The sequence below is a fragment of the Neophocaena asiaeorientalis genome, unplaced genomic scaffold, assembly GCF_003031525.2.
Source record: "Neophocaena asiaeorientalis asiaeorientalis breed wild unplaced genomic scaffold, Neophocaena_asiaeorientalis_V1.1 scaffold49, whole genome shotgun sequence".
Taxonomy (NCBI): domain Eukaryota; kingdom Metazoa; phylum Chordata; class Mammalia; order Artiodactyla; family Phocoenidae; genus Neophocaena; species Neophocaena asiaeorientalis.
Genome location: NW_020172456.1, coordinates 5,040,816 through 5,060,620, shown reverse-complemented (window position 1 = coordinate 5,060,620; position 19,805 = coordinate 5,040,816). Strand labels below are relative to the sequence as shown.

The 19,805-nt window shown below is 37.5% G+C and overlaps 2 protein-coding genes and 1 non-coding gene across 6 annotated transcripts in view; 2 read left to right on the top strand and 1 right to left on the bottom strand.

Annotated features, from left to right (window-relative positions):
- AREL1 (apoptosis resistant E3 ubiquitin protein ligase 1) overlaps positions 1 to 289 on the bottom strand; it is a 41,604-nt gene extending 41,315 nt beyond the window's left edge. For all 4 annotated transcript variants that reach the window (XM_024737827.1, XM_024737830.1, XM_024737828.1 and 1 more), the window contains exon 1: positions 129 to 289. The gene's annotated coding sequence lies outside the window, so the exon portion shown is untranslated. The remainder of the gene's footprint in view (positions 1 to 128) is intronic.
- Positions 290 to 362: 73 nt separating this feature from the next.
- Positions 363 to 15,763, top strand: FCF1 (FCF1 rRNA-processing protein). Its single transcript, XM_024737896.1, has 8 exons — positions 363 to 391; positions 693 to 760; positions 1,957 to 2,028; positions 2,635 to 2,783; positions 11,341 to 11,413; positions 13,290 to 13,377; positions 14,603 to 14,697; positions 15,564 to 15,763. Exons 1-8 carry the CDS (start codon positions 389 to 391, stop codon positions 15,610 to 15,612), a joined length of 597 nt encoding a protein of 198 aa, XP_024593664.1. The 5' UTR covers positions 363 to 388; the 3' UTR covers positions 15,613 to 15,763.
- Positions 9,390 to 9,462, top strand: TRNAE-CUC (transfer RNA glutamic acid (anticodon CUC)). The gene has a single exon. It is a non-coding gene; the product is annotated as a tRNA-Glu (tRNA).
- Positions 15,764 to 19,805: the final 4,042 nt, after the last annotated feature.

Here is a 19,805-nt window from a genome sequence, read left to right as displayed (position 1 = left end):
CCCCAAGCTACTGGGCAACCCAGAATTTCGTCCCCCCTACCCTTGTGCTACCTCTCTCTGGAACTCTAGTGCAGGCAGGTCCTCTAGGCTCTGCCCCGTGCTGGAGAGATGCAATAGAGAAACATTACCCGAGCAGGGGATGCAGCACGGCGAAGTCCCAGCTCTGCTACCCTGGGAGGCGGCTGCAGCACCAGCAGAAAACCGTCCCTCGACCCTCGCCAAGAAAACCCAGTACAAAACACTGCCAGGGTCGGGAACCGGCTTGAGCTTTTCCGTTGCCCAAAACGGCTTCCGCTTCCGGGCTAGCCTTTGCCGGAAGCGCTATACGGCTGACGCAAAAGTGTCGCGCTGCTGGTGATTCCGGAAGGAACAACATTGCGGCGTGAACATGGTGAGAGACGAGGGTTCGAGAAGGGGCATTTTCAGACCACGTTTGGGACAGAGATTGAGGGAGTAGCCATTGGCCAAATTTCCACAATATTCCCCTTGCTTATTTTCATTCTGATCTTAGCTTTTAAGCTGCTTGGAGTGGTTCCTGTTATGCTCTAGCGAGTGGGGAGAGCGCTGGGTTGAGGCAGCTAGAATAAGAAGAGTTGGGTATTTGAGGGAAGAGGGGTGTGGACAAAAGAAAAGGAACTCAAGAAGATGCAATGTACTTACAACTCTTTTAACTCTAAAATTTTTGTTTTAAGGGGAAACAAAAGAAAACACGGAAGTATGCGACCATGAAGCGAATGCTTAGTCTCAGAGATCAGAGGCTGTGAGTGTCTGGAATCAACTGGGTTCATAGACTGCCCGGAGATATAGAAGTCACGAGGGGATGAGTAGTAAAAGTTTTTGTTGTTGTTTTGTGTTTAGTTTTGATATTATTGTGTCTTGGATTTATATAGCACAGGGTAATAAAGTATAACAGTCACTTAGCTGATGAGCAAGTACGCTGGTGAATGGGATGGGAATTCATCATCGCTTAAGTGTTCAATTTGTACCACCGTTTTTATATACTGTATCTGCCATATCACATTTAAGCCTCCTAACAGTTCTGTGAGGTAGGTAGGATTATCTCTGTGTTCTTGCCATTACACTGCATGTTCCCCGGGAAAAAAGGTTTGTTATAATTTTTGAAAGGCAGTGAGGTCAGAGACCATGGCTGTACCAGCACCTGACAACTCAAGTATTTTTGAAAGAAAAAATGGGACAATACATAGATGTCTCCACTTTATAAATCTTATAAGAAGATTTATGACTGGAAGAAGAGTAGAATGATATTCCCTATTATAAGGAGGAACTAAACAGCTTGCCTGCTTCAGTGAACAATGGACTGAGTTATTAAATAAGGACTAGACTTCACTGTTTCTGAGCCTTAGAACAAAGGAGTGAGTGGTTGTTAGAGCCTTCATTTGTTATTAAATTGTATTCTTGGCCTTTAGTATGTATTTATTATGTAATTTCAAGGAAATTTGCCCCACTAATAATATTCTGTTTCTAGTTAAAGTTAAATTTTGTATATATATTGTCACATTTTAGCGCTTTTTAAGAGACGTGTAGGGGAACCCTTTTCCTCCTGCTGTTGAAACATCTCAGTCTTTAGAAGATAAATGTCAGCCTATTTACCCACTGCTTGGAAGTGGATTTTGATCCTTGATATGAGAGCTTCTGACTAAGAACGAAATAATAATCTAACCAACATTTATTTATCCATTAACAATTTTTATGGATTATTAGCTAATGGTTTTAAAATTTAATTATGTTTTACTGATTAATTGTGTTAATTCCAGGCTATTTCCCACATAGTTATTCGTGCTCAAAAAGTGTATGCTGATATTAATATAATGAAGTAACAAAGTAGAATTTCCTTTGTAGACAAAACAAAAGAAGAAACTTTTAATTTTCATGAGGTTATAACTGCTATGGTTTTTTATTCTCCCCTACATTGAATTTACTTGTTTTTTTTCCTAGTAAAGAAAAGGATAGATTAAAACCGAAAAAGAAAGAAAAGAAAGATCCCAGTGCACTCAAGGAAAGAGAAGTGTGAGTAATCAAGAATTTCAAGTTTTCCTTTAAAACTAGAAGAAAGATTCTAAAACTGTAGACCTCATAGAAATTCAGGCTTTTCCTGAACTGATTTGCTCAGTCATTTGTCTGTCTGGCACAACTATACAAATGAAGCTATGCAAATGAAAGTGTTATTGATGAGTATATACCAATTCTAATGGTTTGAAGGTTTCTGGACTTCATAGAGCAGTAAAATTTTCCCTAAAATCCTGGGGATTAAATCTAGGATCATTTGTTTTTCTTTGCCAAGAATCTTTCAAAAGAAATAATCGCCATTGTTTTAACATACCAGCATTTCATAAAAGAGAGAATGTGTCACCAAAAAGTAGTAAGGGCATATTTTCAGGATAAACGTCATTCCTTTTAAATAAATACACTTAACTTTATGAAACCTCATCACATTTTTCTTATTTTTCTTATTTGCTCTAGATTGGTGATGGATATATCATCACAGGGTTTATTAGGATTTATTTCCAAAGAAAGGAAAAAGGAACAAACTGTTCCAAGCAGAGACTTCTTTTTTTTGTTTTTACCAAATATCAGTGTAGACATTACTTTGTGTTTTGTTTCTTTTTCCTTCAGCCCCCAACACCCTTCCTGCTTATTCTTCCAATATAACACACAGCTGGGCCCACCTTACCACATCCTGGTCGATACCAACTTTATCAACTTTTCCATTAAAGCCAAACTGGACTTAGTGCAGTCAATGATGGACTGTCTGTATGCCAAGTGTGAGTATCAGACCTTTCCATTTCTGTGACATTTGTACAGAATAATCATACTTATCCAAATACATGAAAAGAGGGGAATGGGGTTCTAGTTTAACTGAATTGCTGGCTATTTAATTTGCTCACCATAGCAATGACCATTTTCAGTGAATTGAAATATAATGCAGGGACTTCCCTGGTGGTCCAGTGGTTAAGACTCTGCGCCCTCCCAATGCAGGGGGCCTAGGTTCAATCCCTGGTCAGGAAACTAGTTCTCGCACGCTGCAACTAAGAGCCTGTGTGCCGCAACTAAAAGATACCACATGCCTCAACTAAAGATCCCACAGGCCACAACGAAGACCCCACGTGCTGTAACTAAGACCCAACGCAGCCAAATAAATAAAGAAATTTTAAGAAAAAAAGGACTGAAAAGAAATATGCCAAAAAATGTTAAAAAAGAAAAAAAGACATTTATGAAAAAACAGAAATATACGGGCTTCCCTAGTGGCGCAGTGGTTGAGCGTCTGCCTGCTGATGCAGGGGACATAGGTTCGTGCCCCAGTCTGGGAAGATCCCACGTGCCGCGAAGCGGCTGGGCCCATGAGCCATGGCCGCTGAGCCTGCACGGCCACAGCAGTGAGAGGCCTGCGTACCGCAAAAACAAACAAAAAAAACCACAGAAATATGATGCAAACTTGACTGGGAATAATTAAACTTTCACAATTCATAAAACACTTAGCATGCTTTGACCATCATTATAGACATCAATTTAGAAAAAAAATAGGTGGGGAATTTTCTGTTTTAGGATTTTAAAACAGATTTTAAAATTCTGGATAAATGAAAATTTATTTCACTTCTCACTATTTATTTATTTATTTATTTACATTAAGTAGGAAACATCCTCCATTCCACTCCAATGTGGAAAAGCTAAATAAGACATTTTGCCATTTACAATCAGAGAACCAGAAATGATGATGGTCTACTATTCTTAAGTTTATTCAGTGTGATGTTTATTTGTACCACAAAGGATCTAAGGTAATTTATTTACACGTAGGTATGCAATTTACCATTAATAGATTTCCCTTGTGTGTTTGGGTATCTCCTCCTTCAAATGATCTTCTCTTCCTACCATGAGAAGGAAAAAAAAATTTAGGCCAAGTACAAGGGAATAACTTCCTAATAGATCTGTTGCGTATTGTGGTGGCTTTATATTCATATATTTTCCAGTCATCTAGTTGAAGGTACAAATGAAAATTAGACTTTAACTTGGCTGTAAAGAATAAATTATTGGAATCAAAGGAAAAAATGCACACCTCCGTCTTTAATATTTAAAAGATACTATATAATGAGCATTTACAGAATGAAAGTAATGTGAATGTTGTTGACTGATTTATTAAAATTAGCAAGATCGGGGGCCTTCCTTGGTGGTGCAGTGGCTGAGAATCCGCCTGCCAATGCAGGGGACATGGGTTTGAGCCCTGGTCCGGAAGGATCCCACATGCCGCAGAGCAACTAAGCCCGTGTGCCACAACTACTGAGCCTGCACTCTAGAGCACACGAGCCACAACTACTGAGCCTGAGTGCCACAGATACTGAAGCCTATGCGCCTAGAGCCGGCGCTCCACAACAAGAGAAGCCACCACAATGAGAAACCTGCGCACTGCAACAGAGTAGCCCCCGCTCGCCACAACTAGAGAAAGCCCGAGTGCAGTAACAAAGACCCAATGCAACCATAAATAAATAACTATTTAAATACTTTAAAAAATTTTTTAAATTAAATTGGGAAGATGGGATAAGGCATGTATGATGAGTAAGAGAGGTAAATAATTTAAATGCCTAAAATTAATAAATATAAAAAGTAACTGCACACTATAAAACTCTTAGAGGAAAACATAGGCAGAACACACTACGACTCTTGAGGACACAGGGAGGGGGAAGGGTAAACTGGGATTAAGTGAGAGAGTGGCTTGGACATACGTACACTGCCAAATGTAAAACAGATAGCTAGTGGGAAGCAGCCACATAGCACAGGGAGATCAGCTCGGTGCTCTGTGTCCACCTAGAGGGTTGGGATAGGGAGGGTGGGAGGGAGACGCAAGAGGGAGGAGATATGGGGATATGTGTATATGTATAGCTGATTCACTTTGTTATAAAGCAGAAACTAGCACACCACTGTAGAGCAATTATACTCCAATAAAGATGTTAAAAAAAAAAGATGCTAGTTACACGTATAAGTTTTAAGGCTTTTTTAGAATTTTTGTTGGGGTGTTGTTGGTTTATAGTGTTGTGTTGGTTTCAGATGTACAGCAGAGTGAATCAGTTATACATGTACATATATCCACTCTTATTTAGATTCTTTTCCCATATAGGCCATTATGGAGTATTGAGTTCCCTGTGCTACACGGTAGGTCCTTATTATCTATTTTATATACAGTAGAGTGTATATGTCAATTCCAATCTCCCAATTTATCCCTCGCCCCCAAGTTTTAAGTTTAAATAAAATATTTAAGGGACTTCCCTGGTGGCGCAGTGGTTAAGAATCTGCATGCCAATGCAGGGACACAGGTTCGAGCCCTGGTCCGGGAAGATCCCACATGCCGCGGAGCAGCTAAGCCCATGCGCCACAACTACTGAGCCTGCGCTCTAGAGCCCGCGAGGTACAACTACTGAAGCCTGCGCTCCTAGAGCCCATGCTCCACAGCAAGAGAAGCCGTAATAAGAGAAGCCACTGCACTGAGAAGCCCGTGCACCAAAATGAATAGTAGCCCCCGCTCACCGCAACTAGAGAAAGTCCATGCACAGCAACGAAGACCCAACGCGGCCAAAAATAAATAAATAAATAAGTAAATAATGCTAAAACAAAACAAACAAAAACAAAACAAAAAAAATAAGGCATCTATGTATCTTATTTAAATGATTCACACTTTGACTTCTTGGAATACTGGACACAGTTACACACTGATGAGGGACAAAGTTGGTTTAACTATAAAGTACTGAGCAGACACACAAACCAAACAAGAAGCCATGCTCAGAAAAATAATTTTTAGGCCTCCAAAGATAAAATAACAATCTGACTTTATTGTTCTAGGGTAATGTACTGTATCAGGGACTCCAGTTGTTTCAGTGGCACTGTGCCGTGCCACCCAGACCATATCTGTCAGGTGGGATTAAGTGGGAACAGAAGCTGATCCAATCAAGCTGCCAGTAAATTGACTGAAATTTGAAGGCTGTAATGTAGCAGTGATTTTGGACTGGAACAATGTGAGGAACTAAACATAACAAGACTTGGTCACTCCTGCTATGTCTTTGCAGTAGAGCATTCTATTTTTATGACAGTATGTAAAATCCTATTACATCAAAATTCTAGAACACATGGAGCTTCTATAGAAGCATGATGTGTTATCTGCCAACAAGATATTAAACCAAATTCGTCTGGTGTTTTCCGTAAATAATTCCCTACTATTGTCTGGCATCTAGTAACTATTGACTACGTTTGTGAAAATAGAATTCTAGGAATGACCTATCCTATTTTCTGTGATTTCACTGAAGAAAGAACATATTGTTTTATTTGTATATTTCATCTCAGTAATGTTTTACTATTATAATTCCATGTTAATATGTTATTCTTGGTACCATGAAGTCATAGTATTTTCCAAACTAAGTGATTTGTTATTTCTTTGAAAGTTAGTGGTATATTTCTTTCATAATCTTCATTGTCACCATTAACAATAAACATGAAGTGGCTCTACTACACAGAGTTTAAAGAAGGGTGCTAGAATATATGGTGTGCTTTCTGTCATCCAGGATTTGACCATCTAGATGGCGAGAGGAGATGTCAATAGATGAAAAAAAGTACTTCTTGAGTATCAGATATTATATAATATAGGAATTCAAGAGAGGGTGAGTGCTACTTGATCTGAGCTTCATAGCTTGGTTGGATTTTAGTGAATAGAGAGAGAGAGAGAGCATTCCAGGCAAAGGAAAGCACACTCCCAAAGGTTGAAAACATGAGAGCAAATTTGGTGAGAATAGTTGGGCTCAAGTGAGTATAAGTAGGACAGTGAAGGTGAAACTCAATTCTATCCACAAACATTTCTTAAAGATTGGCAGAAATGGTTTGGAGACAAATTGTTGAGTGCTTTAAGTAAAAAGCTAAGGAGTTTAGACTTTGTTTTACAGGAAGTGGTGAGTCAAAAATCATTTAACATGTGTTTAAATTATGTAAATTATAATAGTAACATGTACATTAAAACTAAACAATACAGGGACTTCCCTGGTGGCACAGTGGTTAAGACCCCGTGCTCACAATGCAGGGGGCCTGGGTTTGATCCCTGGTCAGGGAACTAGATCCCACATGCATGCCACAACTAAGAGTTTGCGTGCTCACCTAAGGATCCCATGTGCCGCAACTAAGGAGCCTGCCTGCAGCAACTAAGAAGCCCATGTGACACAATTAAGGAGCCAGTGAGCTGCAACTAAGGAGCCCGCCTGTTGCAACTAAGACAGTGCAACTAGATAAATAAATAAATATATATTTAAAAAACAAAAAAACGAAAAACTAAGCAATACAGAACATAAAAAGAATAGGCAAAAGTTCTCCCCCGCATCAGGCCGTAATTTTACTTCCCAGAAATAATCACTGTTAATAGTTTGGGTATTACCTTCCAACCTTTTACAATTAATAAAAATATAGATTTAAACATAATTGGAATTATACTATGCATGCTTTTTGGCCACCTGTTTTTTTTTCACTGAGTAATGTATCATGAACACCTTTCCATGTTAATACATGCTACGAAGACCTTTGTACAGCTTCAAGCATTTCAAAACTTGGATGCACTAAGATGAAAAAAATCTAGAAAATATACATTAACATAACCAATAAATATCTTTGATTATCTTCCTAAAAAAAAGTAACTGCATAAGTTTATTATTAACCAAGTTATAAAGGTAACCACCAAGTGAGAAAAACAGCCAATGAATTAAAATAGTCATCTCTATGGATCAGAATTGGTGGGGTGGGAAAAGATCAGGGGATGGTTACTTTTTCATATAGTCCTTTTCGTATTTTTTTTAAGCTGTGTACATCTAATACTTTATTTTATTTTATTTTATTTATTTAGTTTTTTAACCGTACGCGGGCCTCTCACTGTTGTGGCCTCTCCCATTGTGGAGCACAGGCTCTGGACACACAGGCTCAGCGGCCATGGCTCACGGGCCCAGCCGCTCCGCGGCATGTGGGATCTTCCCGGACCGGGGCACGAACCCGTGTCCCCTGCATCGGCAGGTGGACTCTCAACCACTGCGCCACCAGGGAAGCCCACATCTAATACTTTAATTTTTTAAAAAGCTTCTTAGAAATCATAAAGAGTAGTCTGAAGTTGACGTACTACCATGCCTGTAAAAGTGTCCTAGGGTGGCCTGTATGAGGGAAGACACTAATCTTGGTAGACTTCTTGTATTCCTATGGCGTTCCTGCTTCTCCAGGAATGCTGTGACCTATATATAAATGAAATAGATGGAGGATTCAAGCATGGCCCCTTGGAGGTGAAATTGCTTCCCTGACTGTATAGCTCTGCCACTATTATCTAAATTGTTATTGTTTAGGGGAATTCCCTGGCTGTCCAATGGTTAGGACTCGGCACTTTCACTCTACTGCTGAGGGTGCAGGTTCAGTCCTTGGTCAGGGAACCAAGATCCCACAAGCGCGTAGTGTGGCCAAAAAAGAAAAAAGAAAAAAAGATGATTGTTTAGGATAGCTTTAGTCCTATAGTTAGGTTTTTCTGCAGATATGGATACCATAGAGTATAGCTATAATGCATACAGCTAAATGTTCTCATGGTGCCTTTTCCAAAAACAAGCTTATTAAGGAAAATACCACTTTCTGTGTAACATAATACCTCAAAGTAAAGTCTGAAGAAACATTCTACTACAGTACAAATTCAGTTACCTAGGAGATTCCTTAACTGTTTGAAGCTCTGCTTATTTAATTTTTCTTCACTTGCCTTTATTTATAAAAGAATGCCTTTATCTTCCTCTTGCCTTGGAGAGGCCCCTTTGACCTTTTCATAGCTCCTGGTCCCTTGCATTTGATATTCTAACAAAGGAGCATGGTTAGCTACCCATGAGCTTTCTTTTCTGCCCGTGAGTCCTCTTTGTAGTGATCTTCCTGAGCCTGCTTCCCTGCTCCCGATGCAAGCCCTTGCTTCAGTGCTACATGGCTCTGAAATTGATCCTTTTAAGGCGTGTATTGCCCTCTGATTCCATGACTGTCTGCTCTTCCTGACTTCTTCTTTCCTCCATTTTACAACTGCTTTTTCTTCTGGGCATTGTATTTTAGTTTAAGATTTTTTAACTTTGTTTGCTTTCAAGAGTGTTAATGTATTTGTAAAAAGAAAATCTAGCATAAAGAAAATGCAAGTTCCCTATAAAGCTTTTCCTCAGAAAGGGGCAGCTTTTAAAAATTCATATACAATTTCTGTGGGGTGAAGGTTACTTTTGTTTATTAATGAGAATGGATCATGCATTATTTACTTTTTTATCTTCATGCTTTTTTAAAAAAAAAACAGCTTTAAGATCTAGTTCACATACCATATAAGTCACTCATTTAAGATATATGAGTCAGGGAATTCCCTGGTGGTCCAGTGGTTAGGGCTCTGCACTCTCACTGCCGAGGGCCCAGGTTCAATCCCTGGTCGGGGAACTAAAATCCCACAAAAAAATAAATAAATAAAATATATGATTCAGTGGCTTTTAGTGTATTCATAGTCAATTTTAGAATATTTTCATTATGTGAAAAGAAACTGAGGTCCTTAGCCATCATCCCCCAACCCTTCCTATTCCCCCCAACCCCCCACCCCACCCTGCCGCACATAGGCAACCATTAATTTGCTTTCTCTATATATAGATTTGCCTATTTTGGACATTTCGTTAAAATGGGGTCACATATTTTTGGTCCTCTTTCATTTTAGTGTAATGTTCTCAAGGGTCATTCACGTTAAAGCATGTATCAGTATATCGTTTCTTTTTGCTACCAAATAATATTCCATTGTATGGCATTGTATGGATAGATCACGTCTTAGTTATCTATTTCTCCTTGCTTTTTACATTGAACAAATACATCTTGAACATTTTTCTGTGCCAATATATATAGATGGGCCTTATTCTTTTTTTCACTTATAGTATTCTTTATTTTTTGTTGTTGAAGTATAGTTGATTTACAACGTCGTGTTGATTTCTACTGTACAGCAGAGTGACTCAGTTGTACATATATATACATTCTTTTTTATATTCTTTTCCATTATGGTTTATCCCAGGATATTGAATATAGTTCCCTGTGCTATACAGGGATTTGGCTGTGGGTTTGTCATAATATGGCCTTAATTCTATTGAGGAAGGTTCCCTCTATGCCTACTTTCTGGAGAGTTTTTATCATAAATGGGTGTTGAATTTTGTTGAAAGCCTTTTCTGCATCTAATGAGCTTATCATATGGTTTTTATTCTTCACTTTGTTAATATGGTTTATCACATTGATTGATTTACATATATTGAAGAGTCCTTGCATTCCTGGGATAAACCCCACTTGATCACGATGTATGATCCTTTTAATGTGCTGTTGGATTCTGTTTGCTAGTATTTTGTTGAGGATTTTTGCATCTATGTTCATCAGTGATATTGGCCTGTAGTTTTCTTTCTTTGTGACATCTTTGTCTGGTTTTGGTGTCAGGGTGATGGTAGCCTCGTAGAATGAGTTTGGGAGTGTTCCTACCTCTTCTATATTTTGGAAGAGTTTGAGAAGGATAAGTGTTAGCTCTTTTCTAAATGTTTGATAGAATTCGACTGTGAAGCCATCTGGTCCTGGGCTTTTATTTGTTGGAAGATTTTTTAATCACAGCTTCAATTTCAGTGCTTCCAAGCTATTATTATAAAGCTCTTTGTATATTAAGAAAATTTACCCTTTGACAAATGTGTAGAAATGTTTTTCCCAGTTTATTTTTATTTTACTTTAGTATGACTTTTCGTTTGATAGTTGTCAAACAGAAGTTTTATATTTTTATGTGATCAAATTTATATTCTCTGGTTAATTTCATGGTTTCTTTTGGTTCACATTTAAGTATTTTGATTCACATTTAAAGTTTTTTCCATCTAGAATTTATTTTAATATATAAACAATGACAGGGATCCAGCTCAGTTCTTTTCCCCAGCTATGTTTATGACAGATACTTTATGGAATGGGATGTGGGGTTGGAATAGTTCCCTAGTTTCTTTATAGATAGGGATTTTATTCTTCTCTAGTTATTATTGTTCACTGTACGGTGCTTATTTTGCTGTCATTTCAAAGATTCTTAACAGGGGAATTCCCCGGTTGTCCAATGGTTAGGACTCTGCGCTTCCACTGTTGGGGGCCTTGGTTTGATCCCTGGTCAGGGAACTAAGATCCCTCAAACCGTGTGGCACGGCAAACAGTAAATACATATACATACATACATACATACATACATACTCTCAACAGGATATAATTCAGAGAGAGTTAAATCAGTTCCTTTACAAGTTCTGTTACTAATTTTTTTTTTCCTAACAGGTATCCCTTGTATAACTGACTGCGTAATGGCTGAAATTGAGAAATTGGGGCAGAAGTATCGAGTGGCTCTAAGGTAGGAAGGACCTGGTCCAGATTTGTTCTAGATTGGTGTAAGGAAGATTGTTTTGACCCTCCTTCAGCTGTTTGCTATCCGAAGATTTCTTGTCTGGTTAGTTTAAATAAAAATCATACAAAATTAGTTAACTATTTATAATTAAGAAAGCAAACATTGGAAGGTTAGAGGTTTTCAAGCTGAAGCTTTTTGAACTAAGTTAATTAGTCATATTGGTCTCATGGGCCTCCATTTAAGTTCCTCTAGATTTTCAATTAGAAAGTGTTTTTCTGTTAGTTTGTTATCTAGTTATCTTCTTCAGAATTTCACACGTAAAGCATTTTGAGTTTACCTAAAGAGGTTTTGAGTTTATTCTGGAAAGTGCCCTTGAGTTTACAGCAGTGGTTCCCAAAGTATGGCTCATGGAACCCTCCCCCACCCCAGGAGTCCTAGAGATCGTTGCAGGGAGTTTGCAAAACTATTTTCATAATAATTCCAAGATGTTGCCTTTTTCACTGTGCTGACATTTGCACTGAATGCAAAAAATGCCAGTGCCTTAGTACAAATCAAGGCAGTGGGCCCAAATAATGCTAGTAGTTTTTGTATTCTTCACTACCACCCACTGGCAGTTGAAAAAAAATGCCAGTCACTTAAGAATATGCTTAACAGAGCAGTAAAATTCATTAACTTTGTTAAATCTCAACCCTGCTGTACACATCAGTATTCTGTGTGGTGAAATGTGAAGTACACATAAAGCATTTCTCCTGATGGATGCTCAGTAATCTTTCTGTGGTAATCATTTCATGATGTATGTAAGTTCTGTTACTAATTTTACTGTTACTAGTAAATCATAATGCTGTATACCTTTAAACTTACACAATGCTGTATGTCAATTATATCTCAATAAAACTGGAAGAAGAAGAAAAACATACCAAAGGATGAACGTTGTCTCTATGAAAAGCATTTTTGTGCTTGAGTTGTGAGCTGAACCAGCTTCTTTTTCATGAAATATCATTTTTATGTGAAGAACAACTGGCAAACACTGATTTTTCAGACTTTGGTATTTAGCAGGTATTTTCTCAAAAATTAATGAAATGAACCTGTCACTTCAAGGAAAACAACTTACTCTGTTAGTTACCAATGATAAAAATTGAGCTTTCAAGTGAAAAACTAGAGTTTTGGAAAATCATAAGCTTATCACATTCCCAATACTAAAGACCTTTCTGTTGAGACCAGTGAAGATATTAATGAATATGATTTTTTTTATGTTACATATGTGTGTGTGTGTGTGTGTATACACACACACACACATATATATGGTCAGCTTTGTTTATTTAACAATTTATTATATGTCCTTCCACATTGGTATATACAACTCTACCTCATTTTTTAAAATAGGATAGGGGTACCAAAATGTATTTAACTTTTACCTTGCTGGTGGATAATCAGATTATCTCCAGTTTTCCACTCTTCTAAACTGTGTAGTAGTGACATCCTTGTGCCTGTATTCTTGTACGTGTGTGTAAGACAACTTTCTAAAAGTAAAATGGTTAGGTTAAAATTGATTTGGTTTTGAATCCTGGCTTTTCCCAGCTGTGTAGCTTTGAACAAATTAATCAATCTCTCTGACTCTGAATCTGCTTCTTTATCTGTAAAATGGAAATATAATAATTCAGTTTTGTGACAAGTACATGATGTAAGGCACAGCAGCTGTCAGTCAGTAAGCTTTAATTCCCTTCTCTCTAAATTGTCTTTCAATTAGAAGATAAGCTTCAGGAGGAGAGGGGTGTCTTAAAATCTCCAGATAGATCACATTACTCTTATTTCACTGATTGAGAGTCATGAAGTTATTCAATTGCTTGAATGTTTTCACCAGTCCCCTTTTATAACCATATAGGATTGCCAAGGATCCAAGATTTGAACGATTACCATGCACACACAAAGGAACCTATGCAGATGACTGCTTAGTACAAAGAGTAACTCAGGTATCATCATTTTTTAATATGTACTTTGTGCTATGAAAAAAAAAAGATAAACTTATTTCCTGAATGTTCATGTAAAGTATCTAGGAATATAAATGATAAAAAAAAGTATATAGAATCCCTTGATGGGAAGTGTAGGTGTCCTCGTTTACTTGAGAAAATGGATTGGAAGTGTATACTATAACCATGATGGAAAGATCACTGGCGTAGGGAGGATTTCAAATCTTAGCACTTGCATTTATTGGGTGTGTAATTTGGAGCATTTACTGATTCTTTATTCCACAAATCTTCTCTGTAAGATGGTTTAAGTGAGTGAGTATAGACATAATAATATATCAGATTCCACCTCCCTGTGAATCTAAAGTGAGGTTCCATTTACTCCCTGTGTAGGAATTTTGTTACGTCTAAGTCTCCCAGGATGCTGTTTCACACATACCCTAGAATAAGTAGGTTTTTGATTCTTGTGTTCTGGCTTCCTTGTCAAATACTACAAGAACTTTTGCTACTGATTGCCCTTAAAGAGCCTCTCTCTGCTGAGGATAATCATCTTCATCTGGTGACCACACTGCCGTCTTTTTAGCCACTTCATCCCGTGGGTGGGGCCAGCATTTACTTTAATTTCCCACAGCATGGCTGACACCAATCTGCAACTCTTTAGAACTCAGTGAGAGATTTGGGTAGGATGGAAGCAAAGTACAATACAAATTAGTTCCAAACTGGTAGCTAAATGTTAGTGCTTTCAGAGCTGTTTGACTCAGACTTGTCCTGGAGATCCTCCTATTCTGCCTTTAGGGCCAAGGAGGCAGCCTACCCCCACTGCTAGGAGGCCTCAGAGTAGGTCAGCCCCAGAGATGCCACAGACCACAAAAGTTGTGCCCTCGGATCTAAGGCACTTACTCTACCTTTGTGTAGAGTCTCTAAGGGCTTTTTCCAAAAACCAAGGAATTGTCTGTCCCAGATACGAAAATCCTCTCCATTTATAAGACAAAAACCAATTTGCAGCTTTTAAATAGTTTTTCTATCTTCTCCCCCTCAAGATTATTAGAACTACATTCAGCTCAGGCAGCTTACAAATTTGAGCTCCTAGAACATAGTAGCTACTCAAGAAATTGGTTTAGCCTTTCCATTCCTATTTACTGTGAAAATGAATAGTTCCTCAGACTAGACAGTGGTTGTATCCAGTATCACTGAATGAGCTCTATGTGAACACCCAATGGGTCTCTTCCAGCACAAGTGTTACATTGTGGCCACAGTTGACCGGGACCTTAAACGGAGAATCCGGAAGATCCCTGGAGTTCCCATCATGTACATTTCTAACCATAGGTGAGAACTTTTTTCTTAGGGAAGTGATTAAAAGTATATAATTGATATCAATTAAAAATGAGGTCAAGTTATAGAAGGATTTGAAAGAGATTGATGTATCAAATGTTTACATAGTTCTGTTTGAAGAAATGAGGCAAAGTAACAAGAACAAAGGCAGAAGATAGAGCTAGGATTTAGGAATGAGGCAGACATTCACATTGTTACAATAAGATCACTAGAAGAAATAGGGAGATGTGTGGCCTTAAATACAAAGCAGTAATTAAAATCAAGCTAATCTTTTTGGCTAGAAATATTTTTTTGAAACCTAGTGCATGTGATTAGCACCTCATCTGGGAAACTAAAAGTTTATTAAAACAACAAAAGCTGTGGACACCCAGTGCCAGCTGTGCCCCCAGCTGTTGGCAGGTCTGTGAGTCCAGGGAGGCCGCAACAAAACCACCTAATCAGCCCTCACAATTGTACTAAATAATAAATAAATGACCACTATTTTAAGCCAAACAAACAAACAAACAAAAGCTGCTTTTTATCCTTCTTGGATATTCCTATGTCAGTCCTCAGATATTATTGGCCAGCTTTTATCCTGGGACAAATACAACAGAATGGGAAGAATATGGGTGAGGGCCTTGGACTTACCCGGACTTAGAGCCTGGCTCCCCAACTTAACTTTCTCACTTTGAAGAATAAAGATAATATAGTCAGCATTTTGCTGTAAATCATTCATTATGATAGGCCTTTAAAATTTAGTTCCCACTGACAAAAAGGATTCACAACAGGAGGTGAGAGTGATGTAATCAGTAAAGGATGGGTTTTTAAGGTTGGTTCTGGACCCACATTTCTTACCAGTGTTAATTTTTTGTTCTGACCAGGTACAATATTGAGCGGATGCCAGATGATTATGGAGCCCCTCGGTTCTAATTCTTAAAAGACAAATTTCGTCTGCCTTCCTTCGACCAACTTTCTCTTTTGCCAGTTCATTAAACATGCTGTAGCATGAATTATTATTCCACTCACCCATTTGTTCTGTAATGAGCTGAATATGGTTAAATACACTCACTTTTTAATGTTTTTTTTGTTGTTGTTGGGTTTTTTTTGTTTGTTTTGTTTTGTTTTGTTTTGTTTCTGTGGTACGCGGGCCTCTCACTGTTGTGGCCTCTCCCATTGCAGAGCACAGGCTCTGGACGCGCAGGCTCAGCAGCCATGGCTCACGGGCCCAGCCGTTCCACGGCATGTGGGATCTTCCCGGAGTGGGGCACGAACCCGTGTCCCCTGCGTCAGCAGGCGGACTCTCAACCACTGCGCCACCAGGGAAGCCCCTTTAATGTTGTTTTGAAAATTGTATTTTGTGTCATTTTAAAATTTGTTGCATCTTTTTATAAATCAGATAATTGCTCACATAATTTGATGGTCATTTTATATTGATTTACTCAACAAATATTTATTAAGGTGATACTAGGTATTTAATAAGATATGGTCTTATCCTCAAGATACTCATTTATGGTGGAAAAGAGAAACGTGTAGATGAATAAATACGGTAAAATAATGATGCTAAGATAAAAGTATGAGGGAGTAGACATACAGGTGGAAAGAATGATTTCTTTCTACTTGGTTGGGATGGGGAGGGGAGAAAGACCAGAAGCAGTTATGTTTGAGTTAATCTTTAAAAAGAATTAGAAAGGGAAGGTGTCTGTACCCACATCTGAGACTCCAGAGGTAGGAGGTGGGAGGGAGGGGCTTTATATGACATGCTAAAGGGTTTGGACTTAATCCTAAGGTCAGTGGGGAGTTATTAAAACTTTAATTAGGGTGGATAACATAATCAGATTAGATGTTTTTCATGATCACAACATAGCTAAGAATGGACATATAGATCATTGAAACAGACTAGAAAGTCCATAAATAGACCTATATATTTATGGCAATTTGGTATGTTATAAAGCTGGTATTTCAAATCTATATGAAAAGGAAATTACATTAAAAGCCAAATATTGTGGAGTCATTTCATTAGGGTTAGAATCCTAATTTCACCAGTTAATATCTGTATGAATTGGGCAAACCACATAGCCATTTGATACCTTCTTTGCTTCCCTTTTAAAATGTTTTGTTTAATCCTCAAAACAACCCCAATAAGATGGGGTTGAATTGAACAGTACCTGTTACAAGTAAGTGTTGTTCAATAAATGTTAGTGATTATTGTATTATAATGACAAGTTGGCTATCCATTTGAAAAAAAAATTAGATTTCTACCTCATATCCTTCACGAGAAAATGTTTCAACTGGATCAAAGTCTAAATATTTTTTAAGCTATGAAAGTATTAGGAAAAATACAAGAAAAATGTGTATAGGCTCTGAGTAGAATTCTTAAAAGAAGACGAAGAACGTAAAAGCCATAAAAGAAAAGATTGCTAAGTGTGGATACATTAAAATTAGATTTTTCTGCAAAACAGCTTCCCCCAAAATTAAGACAAATGACTGACCAGAAGATTTTCCAATATATATAACAAGGGTATGAGGAAATGGATAGTCATGTAGTGCTGACAAGAATGCAGATAAGTATAACGATTTCAGACATCAGTTGGGCAGGATCCACTAAAATAGAAATTGCAGATATCGTGTGAGCCCAATTCTATTTTTTGGTTATTTACAGGTATCATATAGGTGACTTCCTTTAAAATGATCAGTGCCTTTGCATCACATGCTCAGTGTGATGTAAATGCATGATAAATGTGTAAAAAATATTCACACATGTGTACAAGGAAGTGTATGTAGAAGGATGCTTACTGCACCACTATTTATAATAAAGAAAAATTGAAAAGAATGTAAATATCCGTCAGAAAGTTTTAACTATGTTATGTCTATACTATGGAATGCCGTGTGCATTTAAAAACAATGAGGTAGACTTAAAAATAGGCAAAGGACTTGAACAGACAGTTCTCTGAAGAAGACATTTAGATGGCCAAAAAACCCATGAAAAGATGTTCAACATCACTAATCATTAGGGAAATTGAATCATTGTGCAAATTGAAATCACAATGAGATACCACCTTATATCTATTAGGATGGCTGCTGTTAAGGATAAATAAACAAGTGTTGATGAGGATGTGGAGAAGTTGGGACTGCTGTGTACTGCTGGTGGAAATGTAAAATGGTACGGCTGCTATGGAAAATAGTATGACGGTTCCTCAAAAATTTTTAAATAAACTACTATATGATCCAGCAATTCCACTTCTGGGAATATATACAAAAGAATTGAAAGCAGGATCTTGAAGAGATATTTGTATACCCATGTTCATTAGCATCACTATTCACAATAGCCAAGAGGTGGAAGCAACACAAGTGTCCAAACAGATGAATGAATAACCAAAATGTGGTATATACATGCAGTGGAATAGTATGCGTTTATACTATTCTGACACATACTACAATATGGATGAACCTTGACGTCATTATGCTAAGTGAAATAAACCAGTCACGAAAAGACAAATACTGTAATTCCACTTATATGAGGTACCTAGAGTCAAACTGGACTAATTAGAACCTCCTTATTCCCTTTGCCATTGTGATTATTTCAAACATGGGTGATCAGGGTCAAGCCAAATAGTCTTAATCAGAGCTCTTACTGGAGAGTTGTTCTTCTTCTGCGAGAGAACTGTTAGATAATGTTGGCTTTGGAATTGAGTGACCAGTTGTGCCAGTACATTAGAAAAGGCTACCTGGGTTTTACTTTAATTGTATAGCCAAACCTAATCCTAACTAATGTAAGATGTACGTCTCCTAAACCAACAGAAATTAAGTGGAAAAGGGAAGCTCAATTAACAAAAAAATTAAAAATAAAAAAGCAGAATACACCACTGGAGATCTGTATACTTCACTATATGTAAATTCTAAAAGAAAGAGGAAAAAGAAATGCAGAAGGGGGAGGGAAGAAGAAATAATGGAAAATAGAAAACTAAGTTGGGTAGGGAAGAGTCCAAACACAGTAGTCATGATGAATGAATGTGACTAGGTTAAGCTCCCTTATTAAAAGACAAATGCTCAGATTGGCTATTTTTAAAATCTTGTGGCTATATGGTATTTACAAGATGTGCCTAAATCAAGATGACACAAAACTGTTGGAAATAATGGGAAAATACACTTTCCACACAACCCAGTAACTCCACTCCTAGGAAATCTAACCAAGAGAAATGAAAACTTAATCTACACAGAGACTTGTACACCAATGTTCATATTATCTTGATTCACAATGGATAGGAACTGGAAACAACCAAAGTATCCATCAACAAGTAAATGGATAAACAAACTGTGCATTCATACAATGGAATACTATTTGGCAATAAAAAGAATGAACTACTGATACAATAACATAGATGAATCTTAAAACTGTTAAGCTGAGCAAAAGAAGCCAGACACAAAAGAATGTATACTGTATGATTCCGTACGTATGAAACTCTAGGAAGCACAAACCCAATCTATAGTGATGGAAAGTAAATTGATTGCCTGATGTGGAGAGAGAAGATTGGCTCTTGTAGAGGTACAAGGGAGTTTGGGGGGATGATGGAAATTTTCTGTATTTTGATTGCCGTGATGGCTACTTGGATATATTGATTTGTCAAAAAGCATTGAAATGTGCACAAGATGGGTACATTTTATTATTTGTAAATTACACCTCAGTAAATTAAAAGATGGGAAAAGGCATGCAAAAATAATATGCTGTTTGAATATGCGATATGGAAAATATTGAGGTTTTCTTTGTAGCCTAACACGGTCAGTTTCATGAAAGTTCCATGTACACCTGAAAAGGAGGTACATTCTGTATTATCTGGTATTATCAGGGTAAAAGGTTTGATATTTATGCATAAGATCTACCTGATTGTTTAGGTCTTCTGTATCCTTACATTTATTTTTGATCAGTCTCACACTGAGAGAAATAGAGTTTTCTAATCTTAGTATACTTTGTCTATTTCTCCTTGCATTTCTTAGAGTTTCCACTTGATGAAAGTTGCTACTATGTTGTTTTGTGTATGGATACTCATAACTGATTTTTTTTTTGTGTGTGTGAACTGTAGCCTTTAGCATTAGAGCGTATTCTTTTTGTCTCATTTAATGCTCTT